This window comes from Brassica rapa, chromosome A10 (genome assembly GCF_000309985.2).
Source record: "Brassica rapa cultivar Chiifu-401-42 chromosome A10, CAAS_Brap_v3.01, whole genome shotgun sequence".
Taxonomy (NCBI): domain Eukaryota; kingdom Viridiplantae; phylum Streptophyta; class Magnoliopsida; order Brassicales; family Brassicaceae; genus Brassica; species Brassica rapa.
In genome coordinates, this window is record NC_024804.2 from 18,179,635 (window position 1) to 18,192,518 (window position 12,884).

The following is a 12,884-nucleotide window of genomic DNA, read 5'->3' on the forward strand; positions in this document are numbered from 1 at the left end:
TTACCTGAGGACTTGTTTTGCAAATTACTGTTTCTAAAACTTGTCCGCCATTGTTATCGTCTCACTCGGAAGCTCAAAACAATGGATTCTCACGAGTAGAACGAAAGCATTTATTCACTATGCTCTCCTCTACGAAACTGCAACCGCCCAAACCTGCAATCTTCGTGAATCCGATCATCCAACAACCATTCATCGGTAAAAGTCCCCCGTTTCGCCGCCGGTACACTCTCCGGCAAGCTTCTCTGCGATTCGCCAAGGTCTCGGACTCAATCGCGTCTCCATTGTACTCGAATCCGAACGAATCTTCCGGTCTAACTTCTTCCGTGGGCCAGCCTCCTCTCCAACTCTCGCAATGGACGCTCACGCAGAAACACTTCGTCTTGCTCAACGTCGTCGCTTGCGTAGTAAGTCTCTCTGTACTCATCTTCGAGATCTTCGCCTTAATTGCTCTTGGATCTAGGTCAAAAACAATTTTGTTTGCTTCTTTGCGAATTCAATTCAACTTTCATCACCATTGCAGACAGCGATCTCAGCATCATGGCTATTCTTAGCTGCGATTCCTACTCTTCTGGTTAGTTAGTTAGTTAGTTATTGAACATTTGCTTTTAAAGATTCTACAGACTCTTGGGGGTTGTGAATCTCTATGCGTTGTTTTACTTTGGCAAGGCTTTCAAGAAAGCAGCAGAGTCTGTTGAGAAGCTTTTGGATGTAACCAGAGAAGAGTTACCTGATACAATGGCTGCTCTTCGCTTATCCGGGATGGAGATCAGTGACTTAACTATGGAGCTTAGTGATCTAGGGTCTGTTTGATTTCTGTTCTTGCCTCTGCATCAATCTTCGTTTCATGTCTAACTCTTTGGTGTTGTTGTAGGCAAGGTATCACTCAAGGTGTTAAAAGCTCAACGCGGGCTATTCGCGTGGCTGAAGATAGACTAAGGAGGTTTACAAACATGAATCCAGGTTTAAGCCAGCATTACTTTTCAAGCTTTTGTTTTTTTGGGATAGGGATGCTTCATGGTTAACTTCCATGTTTTACTTCATCAGTAGCTTCAATGCAGGAGGTGATGCATCAGACCGAGAGAAAGGAAACAGAACCAGTGGTGGCTAAAGCGGCGAGGAACTTGAGGGAAGGGATCGTTAAGGGACGTTCTTTATTACAATTGTTCTTCACGATCACTCGCTTCTCCAAAACTGCCGCAAGTTATTTTGCAAAGCGAGTTAAGCAGTAGAAGGTTTATTATAGTCACTTCATTTTTCACTTGCCCTTTTCCAGAAACCGAATCTAGCTAGTGTTTGTAGCTTAAGAATACTCTAGTTTGATTATTATGAAACTGCAAAGATGATCTTGAATCTTGAGACGCAAATCAAGTTTCTTTTAGAGTTACTGGTCCACAAAGATTACCCTATTTTACACCGTGACGAAGTTAAAAAAAAAAGACTTGTAGCTACATGTCGTAGCTGTTAACTCCACCTCTTTTCCCTGAGCTCACCGGCGGTTTCCTTGTCAATTTACTCGACACGTTTAGACTCCTAGCGGAAGTTTCGACAGATGAAGCTACTTCTGCCTCCTACCTCACAAAAAGAGAAGCTAAGCAGAAAAGAAAACACTCGTTTAGTTAAACGAAAGAGAAGAGAATTCATCAGTTTACATTTCTTGCTTTGGCTTTCACCATGTCTGAAGAAGAAGATGAGTGTCTGAGATTCAGACAGTCTAGGAAAGCCATTGCAGTTTGAGTGATGAGCTTGCACCCATGTCTTTTGTTATCGCTCTCTTTCTGCATCTTCTGTCTTCTAATTTCTCTCTCTCTAACCAAAAGATCAATCACCCTCTTAAATGTTCCCTCTCAACTCTTTGTTCCTCATTTCTATACAGGGGTATGTCTTTGTAGAAGCTGCTAGAAGAAAAAAAAAATGATAGGTCCGATAAGCAGTCCAATATTCACCGAGATTTGTTCGAAAAAAAAACAAAAAAACTCAAGTCCGGTTTATGGTCCGTGTACCGGATCGTATTTTCTCCCAAATTATGCAGTGAAAATATCGGTTTTTAATTATTAAAAAAAAATTGTGACAATTCCGAAACTTCAAGCTCAAGTCTCCTACCTTTTAATAAATTTCTTTTCTTTCTTTTTTGCTTTGTGTACAGTGGAGAAGTGGAATTTGTTTATTTATATCGTTTTTCTCCGTGGAGGAGTGGAATTCTATAGGTCTACAATGCAGAGTTAAGTGGGAAATGGCTAACCCATCCATATATAGAACCCCTTGGCGCCAACTCTCATTTTCTATAAACATACTATACTCTAATTTGTGTTCAACAAGTTCAGACTTATATTTCAAACCAAGTGTTTTTTTTCCAACAATAATATATATTTTTCTTCATTTCTTGACTTTATCTATGCGATTTTTTCATGTACATCTAGTCGATCAAAATACATGAACTAATAGAAGTAAATGTTGAATATGATATATGCCGCATATACGCATCAATAGCTTGCTTATGCATCAAAGCTGCCAGGTAACAGCACGACACAAACGTTGACTATTGAATGAAATAATTAGGTAAATGTTTATTCTGTTTCTGTAGCATACATGCAATAATAAGAGGAAGAGGATCGAAGGCGCAACTATATAACAAGATACGACAGAGATGTTTCGATTAGGGGAATAATGTGTTATAAACAGCGGAAAATGATTACACGTATTGATTCTAATCAGGTTTATACAATTGTTGTGGCTTTAGCTCTGAAAATAAAATATTAACCCACGAGCAGAGGCGGACCCACTCACACTAATGGGGTGTCACATGACACACCTTAAACCTGATAAAAACTAAAATATGGGAACAAACATTAAAGATTCGTTGGTAATTTTGGTTCAAACTGTACTCTGACCCTCCTTAAAACTAGTGTTCGATACCCATTGAACCCCTATTATTTTCTTTTTGCTTTTCTTTATAAGCTGTTTGACCCCGGTTAAAATGAATCCTGGGTCCGCCACTGCCCACGAGCAAACATATACAATGATGTTGATTATCAATATATTTTATACACTCGTAGCTAGGTCCAAAAACTAAGATCACCTAATAGTACAAACGTTTTTTATAATACTTTATTTAAAATTTTGTAACCTTTGGTGACCGTCGGCTATCGTCCAATTACCACAGTCGCTTGAATATGATAATAATTAATAATAACACCTTTTATATCATATTAGAACCTTTTGAAACTTCATGAAATGCTACGGTAATTAGCAGAAACAATATACAAACACATGAAACGATGTTTATGAACGAACGTGAAATTGCATGCACTTGTAATCCGTTTTCCACGTGTATGGGTGATAGGAAAAGAACAAATCCAATCCTTAGTTGTGGCGGCCAGGCCTACCAGAGCTAGGTGTCTCTCTCCCCCTTTGCTTTAGCCTGACTATCATTCCCCTTGTTGTCACGATGCCGTTTGGAGTCTCCTACACGCATTTGTAAACTCCTTGTTAGAAATAGTTTGAACATCCAATTTGGTCATATCGATATAAAACAAAAGGTAAAACTCCTTTTGAAAAACTTTGAGATTAAAAAAAAAGTTCTATTATATATAGCAAACTATACGACCAAGCATATCAAATTATTATACATGCATGCATATGCATGTGAATATATATAGTTATATACTGATAATATATGCAGAACACCTTGATTCTCTTTAGCTTCTTTGCTTATAAATTTATAATAGATTACCGAAGATGCTGAATAATATGGAGGAGGAGAGATATGAAGACCAAGACACTCCATGAAGCTGTTGATAGCTTCGTTAAGGAATTGACAAGGACGATGATGAGAGGTTTCTTCTTCGCTTCGTCTCTCTTTCTCCATTGAAATCCAAGTCAGTCTAATTTATTTCTTGTGCGCGTGTGAATAGATGTTTGAGTAAATATAGAGGTTATGCTTTGTCTCAGATGGTCTCGACCCTTTTTATAACACTGACACAGCGAAGAATGCCATGTGTGTCTCTACAACTTGGTATTAGCAGGCCGGTTTAGTAGGGATGGAAGGTGCAACGTCCAACTTTGGTTCCAATAAAGAAAAACAACTCGTTATACATTTTATGTTAAAAGAATTCCAATTTTAAAACAGAAGTCAAACAAAATTTATAACATTAGCTAGTAATTATTTATTAAAAACCAGGTATAAAAGATAATTTATTTGTTTGTTGATAAATAATTTTTAAATTCTTTGTCTGGAATGTTGACCTTGCCATGGGGCCTGGATATTAGTTGTCTTCGGTCCATTTGCATATTTTTTGGAAATGGTGTCCATTTGCATATTGCTATATGCTTTTTCAATAATTTTAATCTTTCTCAAACTCCAAAAACTTTCCAATGCATTATTGGTGACCTTTTCTCGAGTTTTCAATTCATTTTCATATAAGCAAAACATGTGCATTCATGGCTGTTACTATAATAAGTTAATATTAAGGATAAGCCTTACAAAAGGTGAACAGTGTTAAAGCACTAGTCAGTATAACAAAAGCTATTCGTGATTTATGGTATTATTCTTTATATGATAATAGTTTAATCAAACATGTTTATTCATGAGGTATACTCACTAGTAGTCTTGACAAAAAAGGAAATACTCCCTAGTAGTCACTACCATTACTAACAGATCGCAATGGAGTGGTATCAAGAGAATTCTTGGTTAGGGTTTTTTATTTACTCGTATGTTTCTTGATGGACATGCCAAAATATTTACTCATCAGTTTAATCAAAGTAAATAAGTAAAGCCCATGAACAAAAGCCCAAATACGGTTTTGAGACTTGGAAATGGGCAACCTTGAAGATCTGGCATTCCTCGATCAAATAAAAAATTATTTGTTGACAGTGGGATTTGAACCCACGCCCTTTCGGACCAGAACCTTAATCTGGCGCCTTAGACCAACTCGGCCATATCAACTTGTTGTTTGAACTCATATATTTAAAAATATAAACTATTTTAGGATGTAAATATTGAATAAATGAGAATAGGAAAAGATAAACCATAAATAAAAAAGGATGGGTCAATGTCACCTGAAGAATTGTCGACTGCCCCCAGCCACTAACATTGTTACATTGAAGCAGTGATAAGTCAGTGTCTTGAAATGAAATGAATAGTGAAGAGACAAAGACACGAGCCTAGTTTCAGAATGCAGAGATACGACTCCATGCACAGCTTTCCATGTCTTTAATTTATAAACTAGACCATCAGTCTAAGCGACGAAACCTATGACTTCTTCACCTCCACATTAACTCTCTGTTTTCTCCACTCTTTTTATCTTGGCTTTGAAGGACATCTCCAATCACTGCCACCATTTTAGTATCAAAACCACACTATTTTAATGTAATTTTAACACTAAAACTAAGATCTTCTCCAACCATAACACTAAACTTCACACTAAAACTATTTTATAATATTATATGTATTAAGTTTTTTATTTATCATTTATTTAATTGTATATTTTAATAATAAAATAAATGAATAGTGTTTTAGTGGAATGAATAGTGTTTTAGTGTGGTGAATAGTATCACACCATTGAAAAGGATTTTGTGTAAAAATCACACTAAAATAGTGTTTTGCAGTTCCATTAGAGATGGCATAACCTTTAACTCCAAAAGACGAAAAAACAGTTTTGGATTTGAGTACTTGTAGACCCTGGCTTGTAGATATCTCAAGTGGCAATAAGATTAAATATATGAATTATTATGCTACCTCTCAGGCTCTCACCAACTTTAAAATCACAGAAACACCTCTTCAACTCAGCTTTAAAATCATATTATTTTAGTGCAATACTATGATCTTATACCAAATATGATAAGATACTATTTACCAGAGTAAATATTATTTATTTTTATTAATAAAAATATAATTAAATAAATCATAAAAGAAAATATTTATAAAATAATAAATTAAATATTTACAATAAAATATTATATGTATTAAATATTTAAATCTGTTATTTAAATATTATTATATATTGAAATAGAAAATACTTTATTTAAAAATATGTTTATTGTAATGTGTTTCATGTAATATAAAACACACAATAATAATTATTTGTATTTAAAATATTTAATAATAAATTATAATAATAAAAAAATAGATTAGTGCAAAGTTGGTGTTGTGGTTGGAGAAAAACAAATTTTAAATATTAAAATTACAGTAAAATAGTGTGATTTCGCACTAACATAGTGTTATAAATTGGAAAGGTTTTTATTAGACTATGTTTTGATTTTATATCTCGAATCTCCATTTGATATTTCGTTCGACTTTAACTGTTCTAAAACATCCCAAAACTCAGTTATACTTTAGTAATCGATATTTATATTTTAAAACCCAGTTATACTTAAGCGAGGAGGTGTTAATTCCCCTAAACCTAGGATCAGCTATTGTTAATATCTAGATTTGACCTAAACAACCATTCTCAATGGAATCAAACTAAGAGCAAGAGCATTAGAGGTTCAAGAGGGAGGTTCACACGTTTTACGAGAAAAAAAAAATATTAAAAAAAGCAAAAGTGATGAACTCACCCCTTCTCACCTCTTCTGCATGATACCCTCTCTCCTAAAGTTCATCACTGTAGCGCGGGCCCCACGACACGTGGCAGCCTGCGATTGGTCAATTTTTTTTTTTTTTTTTTTTAAAAAAAAAAAAATCAAAATGAAAAAAAGAAAAACTTTAATAATAAAAAATTAAGAAGGTGAACCCCAAAGAGGGGTTCACTGATGCTCATGCTCTTACAGCACAATAAACTAGGAGCACAATGGAAACACTAAACTATAGTCCAATACACTATCGGTTAATAAATATATCTTTCTGATCAAATCTAAGTACTTAGTCGTTAGATCATCAGGTTATATATTTAACCATTAGGCCTACTAACCATCGTATCGATTTATTTGTTTACACTGTGCTCTGTTCGCACGACAACAAATCTTATATCAATATATTATGTCATGTAAATATCTATTCATTTAGAAAAGAACAAGGTAACGTCACCTCCTTTGGGATCGATCACCATCATCTTATAGCTTTCTAAGAGCCTATTTATTTTTGTCCAGCAATGTTAACAGAATTTGTCTTGATTTGAGATGAATATGACAAAGTGTAATCAGTTCACTGATTTTTCTCTTCCAAATTATTTTCACACCGACAGATCAAACACAGTTACACACCAAAAGCATATGTGTGTGTGTGGCTCCATCCATGAACTAGAGTGTGGTTCCACTGCTCCGTACCCTCCCTCTGCGTGCTGTGTTTTTTAAGAACTATCCGAGATAGATAACGGATATTGTTAATTAGTCTGTCTAATTAACGGATGTAATCGAATGATTCTAATCAACATAAATTTTTGAAACTGCTAATTTAAAAAAGTCTTTTGCATTAACCAGAGAATATATCGACTTCGAATTTGTTTCAAATAGGTTCTCTGCCCATATAGACACACCTTCTCCTTTTTTTCTCCGACTTTTATTTCCCGGCAGGTCTATAAACTATGAACGAGAGCACAAACTTTCATAAATAGTTAAGTACAAATACTCGTGTCTAAATACATTTATGACATGATACCACTTGAATTACATACTTCTCCTCACTTATTACAAAATGACAACGTATCTGTCGGTTATAACTTACCAAGCAGGTGCACCAAATTGATCAAAATCGTCCAAATTACAATTAAAACACAACCATCTCAGTGTTTTGTCCACGTCCCACCCAGTTTGTTTCTTCTGATTCTGAAAATATCTCGTTATCGGAAGAAAACAAGTGCAATTATTTCGACTTTTAGAGAAATATTCAGGTGTTAAGTACGTACGTAGGCTAGCCAAAGTCATAACAAGGACAACTGACCAAAACAGCAAAAACCGATAGTATGATCTAGTCATTACTGATCCATTTATTTAAACCCATACTAATTAAGGATAATGATACTACGTTCGTACATAACAAACCGAGTTGCTAAATCAACTAATTGTAAACAAAAGAAAACCACACGACAAGCAATCCAAACCTCTCTCGACAAAACAAAGCAAAAACGTAACAAATGTAGAAAATAACATAAGGTTGACTAAAGTCAAAAACCCTAATTTAATATATTTCCGTTACAACGGCACGTAACGGATGCTCCATCTCACAAGAAAGCTTCAAGACTTCACTAAGATTAACCGGTTCTGTCTGATCTTGACTCCACTCGAACCGTCGCACTAGCTCAGCGACCCAACGAGTCACAGTAGCTAAACCCATGTTCTTCCCCGGACACACCCTCCTCCCAGCTCCAAACGGAGCAAGCCTTAGATCCCCACCACGTATGTCCACGTCAGCATTCCCAATGAACCTGTCCGGGTTAAATTGTAACGGGTCGGACCATACCGTCGGGTCGTGAGTGATGGCCCACATGTTGACCATCGCTGTAGTACCCTTTGGAATCACCATACCGTTGCTGAGCTGGACATCTGACGTGGAAAGACGAGCCCACGATAGCAGTGGTCCAGGAGGATGCAGCCTTAGAGTTTCCTTCAACACTGCGTTCAAGTAGGGGAGTTTTGCCAGGTCAGCATCTGACACCTCTGCTCGGTCGCCCACGACCGTTTTTATCTCGTCCCTTAGCTTAGCTTGCACGTTAGGGTTCAGTACTAGCTCAGCCATGGTCCACTCCGTTAATAGCGCCGTTGTATCTGTCCCTCTAAAAATCATCTCCTATACATATGTAAGCATTTAAAGACAATAAGATAACATTACAACGTACGAGACCGTTACATATATAAACCGTTATAAAATAACGTGACTATTATTTTCAATTTCATACGGACTTACCCATAAGACGGCGATCATGTCATCTTCTTGAAGCTTCTCGTCACCGTCTAAAGATAACAAGACATCAACGAAATCTCCAACATCTCCTTTATTTTCCGAGTTACTTGCTCGATGTTCCTCAATAATTTTCTTAACGAGGGTTTTGATTCGAGGAACAAGTTCTGAGCAACGTTGCTTTAAACGAACCGGATCATAGAAATAACTCAACCATGAAAGATGATCGGACCAATTAAAAGCACCCAAGAGTTCGAACCCTTCTCTAACCATTGAAGTAAGCTCATCAAGAGCCTCTTTCTGAGCCAGAGGGTCGTATCTTCTCCCAAACACGCTCCCCATGATGTTGTTCAAGGCCGCTAGCTGCAAGTGTTTCCTCAAAACGACGGATCCAGCGCCGTTTTGCTCATCCGACACAGCTTTCACCATTTCGGCGCAGTCTAGCTGACGTCCAGCTTCATGTGCTAAAATACGCTTTGGGGCGAATAGATGAGTCGAGGCAATCCTTCTTAACGTGCGCCAATAAGCCCCGTTGGGCGCGAAACCTATGGCTCGGCTGAACATGAGGCTCTTAGCCGACTGCTTAACCGGCCGGTCCGCAAAGTGAGGCGACATCAGAATCTCACGAGCCGTGTTCGGCTCAGAAGCCACGATAACAGGCGTGGTGCCCAGGCTGAAAGCCATAATCTGAGTATTGGCTCGGCTCCAAGCCATGGCGGCTAACGACCGATGAGCTAAGCCGCGGCTTAGAGTGAAAAGACTTCCAAATACTGGTATGCCTCGAGGACCAGGAATCGCGACACGACCAATACGGTTACGGCCGTTCTTCCATGCAACACCACCGCCTCCGGCGAAAGCCCACGTCAGTAGAGAGAGAGAAACGACGGCGAGGATTAGATAGCCGAAGATGGAAACATCGTACATGTTTTGGGTTCCAAAAACGGCAGGTAGTGCGATCATCCAGTAACTTGTTTCTTTTGACGCCATATTCATCAGCTCCATTTTTTTTTTGTACTTTTGATCTTGTATCTTTTCAAAAAGTGCTTTTATTTTGGTTTAAGAGAGGAACAATGGTGAAGGTAGAGGGTATATATATACCCACATGCATTTTTTGGCAGCGTTGATTAAATGCGCAATGCATGGGACGAGAGACGTCTGTTTTAAAATGTTTATTTTGTATATGAATAAATTATCTTAATGTAAATTTGATTAATGTAGGGAAATTGAAATAGTAAGGTTAAACTGAGAGAGAATCACGTGGAGGGAGGTGGTGAGTCGCATGAATTGGTTTGGTGTTGAAATGAAAATGAAAGATATGTGTGTGATTTGGATTTGGATTTTATGGCATCCTTCTGTTTCTGTCACAGTGGTGCATAAATCACTTCAGATGGTCACATGTGAAGTTACTATCCCTGGTCACACTGTTTTCTTCGCATCTATTGTCTATGCATCCAACTGCCATGATGAAAGGAAAGTTCTTTGGGACTCTATTTCAGACCTGGGATGCTCTCAAGTAATTAATGGTAAGCCTTGGATTGTGCTCGGTGACTTCAACCAGACACTATCTCCACAGGAGCACTCACTCAACACGTCCTCGAGAGTGGACAGCCGTATGCGACTATTTCGGGAATGTCTTCTTGAGGCTGACTTGCAGGATTTGAACTACCGAGGAAACACTTTCTCCTGGTGGAATAAGAGTAAGGTCCTTCCTGTTGCAAAGAAGCTAGATAGGGCTCTAGTTAATGATGAGTGGGGCAATTCTTTCCCCACTGCAGTTGCTTCTTTCGGCTCACCAGCCTTCTCAGATCACGCGCCGATCTCTATCTCCTTGAGCATCAGTTCGCCCTCTATCAAGCGTCCGTTCAGATTTTTTAATTTCTTGCTGCAAAACAGTGAGTTCCTACCGATGATAGCTGAAAAGTGGTTCTCAATTAATGTGACTGGTTCTGCAATGCTTCGTGTCTCCCTTAAACTGAAATGCCTGAAGAAATTTATCAGAGATTTTAGCAGGCTCAACTACTCTGGTATTGAGTTGAGAACGCAGGAAGCCCATATAGCGTTATTGCTGGCACAAGACATGACTCTCGCCAACCCCACCATTGAAAATGCAGAGAAAGAGCTTGAATGCTCCCGAAAATGGCAAGTTCTGTCCAAGGCGGAAGAGAGTTTCCTCATGCAAAGAGCCTCAGTTTCTTGGTTAGGTCTGGGGGACGCAAGTACATCCTACTACCATCGATTAACCAGCACGAGGAGAGCGGCGAACCATATTCATTTCCTAGCTGACGAAAATGGTGGACGAATCGAAAACCAATCAGAGATTGAGGAGCATTGCGTCGAGTATTTCTCTAAGTTACTGGGCGGTCCTGTATCCTCGCAGCAGTTTGAACAATCAGACCTCGACCTACTCTTTGATTTCTCCTGCCCTAACGAGGTGAGTGATGGCTTCTGTAAGCAGTTCACACCGCAGGAAATAAAAGACGCTTTCTTCTCCCTCCCAAGCAACAAGGCCAGCGGTCCGGATGGCTATACTTCAGAGTTCTTCAAAGCTACATGGAGCATCATTGGACCGGAAGTCTCGCAAGCTGTTTTGGAATTTTTCTCATCAGGCAGTCTCTTAAAGCAATGGAATGCCACAACAATGGTTCTAATTCCTAAGATCACTAACGCCTCATCTACAGCGGATTTTAGGCCAATCTCTTGCCTAAATACAGTTTATAAAGTGATATCTAAGCTGTTAGCTACGCGTCTCAAGTCGATCCTGCCTCAGATCATTTCACAGGCTCAATCAGCTTTCATGCCAGGCAGACTACTGGCTGAGAACGTAATGCTTGCTACTGATCTGGTGCAAGGGTACAACAGAGCAAATACCACCCCTAGAGCAATGCTAAAGGTTGATCTTAGGAAGGCCTTTGATACACTAAGATGGGATTTCATCATAGGGACCCTCAAGGCGCTCTCAATTCCTAATAAGTTCATCAGATGGGTTCACCAATGCATTTCTTCAGCCTCCTTCACAATCTCGGTTAATGGCAGCAGCAGTGGGGTTTTCGAGAGCACTAACGGTATACGGCAAGGAGATCCCATTTCTCCTTACATCTTTGTCCTTGCTATGGAGGCTTTTTCCAGACTTCTACTTTCTCGATTTGAGAGTGGACAAATTGGGTATCACCCGATGACATCTGAAGTTAAACTGACACACCTCATGTTTGCGGACGACGTAATGGTCTTCTTCGATGGAAGTCCAAACTCCCTCCATGAAATATCTGACTGCCTTGACGATTTTGGTACCTGGTCTGGGTTGAGGTTAAACAGGAATAAGACAGAGGTCTTCACATCTGGTTTGAGCGACTATGAAACTCTTGCTATTGCCCAGTACGGTTTCAACTCAGGCTCTCTTCCAATCAGGTACTTGGGACTTCCTCTCATGAGCCGTAAACTACGAATTTCAGAATATGATCCCCTGATGCACAAGCTCATCTCTAAGTTCCGTAGCTGGGCAATAAAGACACTAACATTTGCTGGAAGACTTCTGCTACTGAGCACAGTGATTGCCGGAACAGTTAATTTTTGGATATCGACATTCAGGTTGCCCAAAGGGTGCATCCGGAAAATTGACTCGTTATGCTGCAGGTTTTTATGGTCTGGTAATATTGATGAACAAAAATCGGCAAAAATTGCTTGGACAACGTGCTGCTTACCTAAAGAGGAAGGTGGCTTGGGGTTAAGGAACTTCTCGGTTTGGAACAGAGTGTTGCTACTTCGTTTCATCTGGTTATTATTCTCGGGAAGTAACTCTCTTTGGGTAATTTGGCAGCATCATTATCGCTTGGCAACCAAGTCATTTTGGGCCATTGAAGAGTCTACAAATGATTCATGGACATGGAAACAGCTACTGAAGCTCAGGTGTGAAGCCTTAAACTTCTGTAAAGGCGTACTAAATTCCGGGCGAAGTCTGAGTTTCTGGTACGATGTATGGACACCTATGGGGCAGTTATTGAAGTATATAGGCCCTTCTGGACCTCGTGACCTGCGGATTCCCCTTACAGCAACTGTC

General features: G+C 38.9%; 4 protein-coding genes and 1 non-coding gene across 9 annotated transcripts; 1 reads left to right on the plus strand and 4 right to left on the minus strand.

Annotated features, from left to right (window-relative positions):
- Positions 1-42: 42 nt before the first annotated feature.
- Positions 43-1,364, plus strand: LOC103846847. Of its 3 annotated transcripts, none has more exons than XM_009123855.3 (5): positions 43-404; positions 521-571; positions 667-800; positions 872-960; positions 1,048-1,364. In XM_009123855.3, the coding sequence occupies exons 1-5, from the start codon at positions 120-122 to the stop codon at positions 1,227-1,229; spliced, it is 741 nt and encodes a 246-aa protein (XP_009122103.1). In that variant the 5' UTR covers positions 43-119; the 3' UTR covers positions 1,230-1,364. The 3 variants fall into 3 exon arrangements, with proteins under 3 accessions (XP_009122103.1, XP_009122102.1, XP_009122104.1); XM_009123854.3 differs by having other exon boundaries at positions 44-404; positions 1,045-1,364; XM_009123856.3 differs by having other exon boundaries at positions 47-404; positions 1,059-1,350.
- Positions 1,346-1,879, minus strand: LOC103846845 (elicitor peptide 5). The gene is made up of 2 exons (XM_009123853.3): positions 1,650-1,879; positions 1,346-1,568 (listed from the first exon to the last, which is right to left on the minus strand). Exons 1-2 carry the CDS (start codon positions 1,779-1,781, stop codon positions 1,446-1,448), a joined length of 255 nt encoding a protein of 84 aa, XP_009122101.1. The 5' UTR covers positions 1,782-1,879; the 3' UTR covers positions 1,346-1,445.
- On the minus strand, positions 1,351-3,913 carry LOC103846848 (elicitor peptide 1). The gene is made up of 2 exons (XM_018655525.2): positions 3,731-3,913; positions 1,351-3,462 (listed from the first exon to the last, which is right to left on the minus strand). The coding sequence occupies exons 1-2, from the start codon at positions 3,863-3,865 to the stop codon at positions 3,361-3,363; spliced, it is 237 nt and encodes a 78-aa protein (XP_018511041.1). The 5' UTR covers positions 3,866-3,913; the 3' UTR covers positions 1,351-3,360.
- LOC103846849 (cytochrome P450 78A7) lies at positions 1,355-10,131 on the minus strand. 3 transcript variants are annotated; one of them, XR_004452724.1, is made up of 3 exons: positions 8,837-10,131; positions 3,731-8,719; positions 1,355-3,462 (listed from the first exon to the last, which is right to left on the minus strand). XR_004452724.1 is itself a non-coding variant. In XM_009123858.3 (2 exons), exons 1-2 carry the CDS (start codon positions 9,830-9,832, stop codon positions 8,111-8,113), a joined length of 1,605 nt encoding a protein of 534 aa, XP_009122106.1. In that variant the 5' UTR covers positions 9,833-10,131; the 3' UTR covers positions 1,355-8,110. The 3 variants fall into 3 exon arrangements, 1 of the variants encoding a protein (XP_009122106.1); XR_004452725.1 differs by having other exon boundaries at positions 1,355-1,588; positions 1,671-8,719; XM_009123858.3 differs by having other exon boundaries at positions 1,355-8,719.
- Positions 4,862-4,942, minus strand: TRNAL-AAG. Its single transcript has one exon. It is a non-coding gene; the product is annotated as a tRNA-Leu (tRNA).
- Positions 10,132-12,884: the final 2,753 nt, after the last annotated feature.

What these genes read in the sequence shown, in the direction of transcription:
- LOC103846847 (XM_009123854.3), top strand. Translation starts at nt 120, where the DNA reads ATGCTCTCCTCTACGAAACTGCAACCGCCCAAACCTGCAATCTTCGTG. An exon ending in ATGGAGCTTAGTGATCTAGG is followed by an intron (nt 801 to 871) that starts GTCTGTTTGATT and finishes GTGTTGTTGTAG; the next exon opens with GCAAGGTATCACTCAAGGTG. An exon ending in GTTTACAAACATGAATCCAG is followed by an intron (nt 961 to 1,044) that starts GTTTAAGCCAGC and finishes TTACTTCATCAG; the next exon opens with TAGCTTCAATGCAGGAGGTG.
- LOC103846845 (XM_009123853.3), bottom strand. Translation starts at nt 1,781, where the DNA reads ATGCAGAAAGAGAGCGATAACAAAAGACATGGGTGCAAGCTCATCACT. An exon ending in TGAAAGCCAAAGCAAGAAAT is followed by an intron (nt 1,569 to 1,649) that starts GTAAACTGATGA and finishes TTTGTGAGGTAG; the next exon opens with GAGGCAGAAGTAGCTTCATC.
- LOC103846848 (XM_018655525.2), bottom strand. Translation starts at nt 3,865, where the DNA reads ATGGAGAAAGAGAGACGAAGCGAAGAAGAAACCTCTCATCATCGTCCT. An exon ending in CATATTATTCAGCATCTTCG is followed by an intron (nt 3,463 to 3,730) that starts GTAATCTATTAT and finishes AAATGCGTGTAG; the next exon opens with GAGACTCCAAACGGCATCGT.
- LOC103846849 (XM_009123858.3), bottom strand. Translation starts at nt 9,832, where the DNA reads ATGGAGCTGATGAATATGGCGTCAAAAGAAACAAGTTACTGGATGATC. An exon ending in ACATGATCGCCGTCTTATGG is followed by an intron (nt 8,720 to 8,836) that starts GTAAGTCCGTAT and finishes ACATATGTATAG; the next exon opens with GAGATGATTTTTAGAGGGAC.